Source organism: Emiliania huxleyi, assembly GCF_000372725.1.
Source record: "Emiliania huxleyi CCMP1516 chromosome Unknown EMIHUscaffold_1915, whole genome shotgun sequence".
In the NCBI taxonomy this organism is placed as follows: Eukaryota; Haptophyta; order Isochrysidales; family Noelaerhabdaceae; genus Emiliania; species Emiliania huxleyi.
This window is the reverse complement of record NW_005200674.1, coordinates 1-1,755: the sequence shown is the minus strand read 5'-3', so window position 1 is coordinate 1,755 and position 1,755 is coordinate 1. Positions and strand designations below refer to the sequence as shown.

Here is a 1,755-nt window from a genome sequence, read left to right as displayed (position 1 = left end):
CGCTCGCCGCGACCATCCACCGTGCAAGGGGCAGGTCGAGGCGTGTAGAGAGCATTCGTGCCACACGCACGCCCTCTCGCACGCACAGGTCACGCGTGGGTGGGTCCCGTCGCCCGCATCTGCACGGTGGTGGATGAGGGCGGGAGACATGTCTGAGACACGTCCGAGACATGTCCGAGACATGGTGGTGGATGATAGGACGGGGCTTGCGTGCGACGCGTCGGCCAAGGCGCTCGAGCGCCACTCGCGCGACGCTTTCGCCTTCGCCTCGCTAAGCAGCAGATGCGCTGACCAGCTCTTGTTTACCGCGCGTTTTGAGCCGCTGCTGCGCAAGACGCGCGCCTTGCTGCCGGCAGGGCTGGCGGAGGAGCCCGAGCGCCTCTTCCGCTGGGCCGACGCGCTGTCGTTCGAGGCGGACGCGTGAGCGCGGGGCCTCGTGACGGGGTTGCCTAGGGCTGGTCACTACCCTCGGGCTGGTCGAAGAAGGCGCCTTCCAGCGCTCCACAGGAAGATCTAGTGCGAGAAACTCTGGTGCGCTGCGGGGCGAAACGCACATGCGACATGGCATGCTCGAGAGCGGGACGGTCGCCCAAAATAATACATGTACCTGCAAAAAAAAGTAATATATCTTTACTTCCAAAACCCGGACGTGCCTCCACCGGCACGCCGCTTCCGACAGGGTGATGGAAGGTTCGACGCACCCCCGGACTGGGAAGAGAGGTCCCAGGAAACAAAGGCCTGGGCACTCCGCCCCGCCCCCACTTGCCCTGACTGCACAGGATAGCGTGCCCCGACAAACGGCGACACATAGCGGGGGACACTGCGCCGGGGGGTATGCCTAACTTTGGTGCTTTGTGTGGGTCGCGTTCCCTTGGTAGCTGTGTGGTTGAAGCCCTCGTGCCGCTGGCTTGCCCCTTCCAGCGGCTGGCCCCTCGAGACTGTCGGTGCTTGGCGGGAGGAGGGGGAGAGGGAGGCCCGGTGGGAGGAGAGGGAGAGGGAGGCCCGGTGGGAGGGGAGGGAGAGGGAGGCCATCTTGGGCTCTTCTCCTCCCCCCTCCCTGGGCTCTTCTCCTCTCCCCACCCTGGGCTCTTCTCCCCTCCTCCCTGGTACTCTCGGCCTGATTACCGGAGCGACTGCCGGAGCAGACGCTGGGGGGACACTCGCGCCCGGAGGCGGTACGCACGACCCGGAGGCGTGGGGATGGGGGGGGGCCGCGCCGCCGCCGCCGTGCCGCCTTCTCCCGCTTTGACCTCCCCCAGCTGCTTCTCCTCAAATCAACCTGTGAGCTTGCGAGGCGGCGGGGGTGGGAGTGCTCTCGGGCGGCGTGTGCGAGCGCGCGCGGCGCGAGATCTCTTTCGCGAGGGCACGGTGGGTCGGGTGAGTATCTCGCGCGCTCGCACTATTTCACGTTATATCAAGCACTGCCTTTGATGCCTTTGCAAGAACCGCCAGCGGCGGTGGTCGAACCGGTTCGCGGTTCGAGCCGGGACCTTTTGGCTCCCGGTTCGGAACTCGCTTGGAGGGTTGCTTCGCTCTCGCGGAGCGAGCGCGGGCGCGTGGGTGCGTGTGCGCGTGCGCTGCTGCAAGGCGAGGCGAGGCGAGGCGCGGGGCGGCGCGGCGCGGCGAGGCGGGCGGCGGCGGCGCGCGGTCGTTCTTTTTGCCCGGGTGAGGCGTGGCTTGCGCGCCGCGTGGTGATGACGCAGCACGCTGAAAAGTCCTTGGTGAGCCACCGCGGTGGCAGCGAGCCAAAGCAAC

At 67.2% G+C, this 1,755-nt stretch overlaps 1 protein-coding gene across 1 annotated transcript; it reads left to right on the top strand.

Annotated features, from left to right (window-relative positions):
• Positions 1-1,105: 1,105 nt before the first annotated feature.
• Positions 1,106-1,754, top strand: EMIHUDRAFT_373583 (hypothetical protein; the record flags this gene model as incomplete). The annotated part of the gene is made up of 1 exon (XM_005782179.1): positions 1,106-1,754. A coding segment is annotated over exon 1 (229 nt), but the record flags the coding sequence as incomplete, so codon positions are not given.
• Position 1,755: the final 1 nt, after the last annotated feature.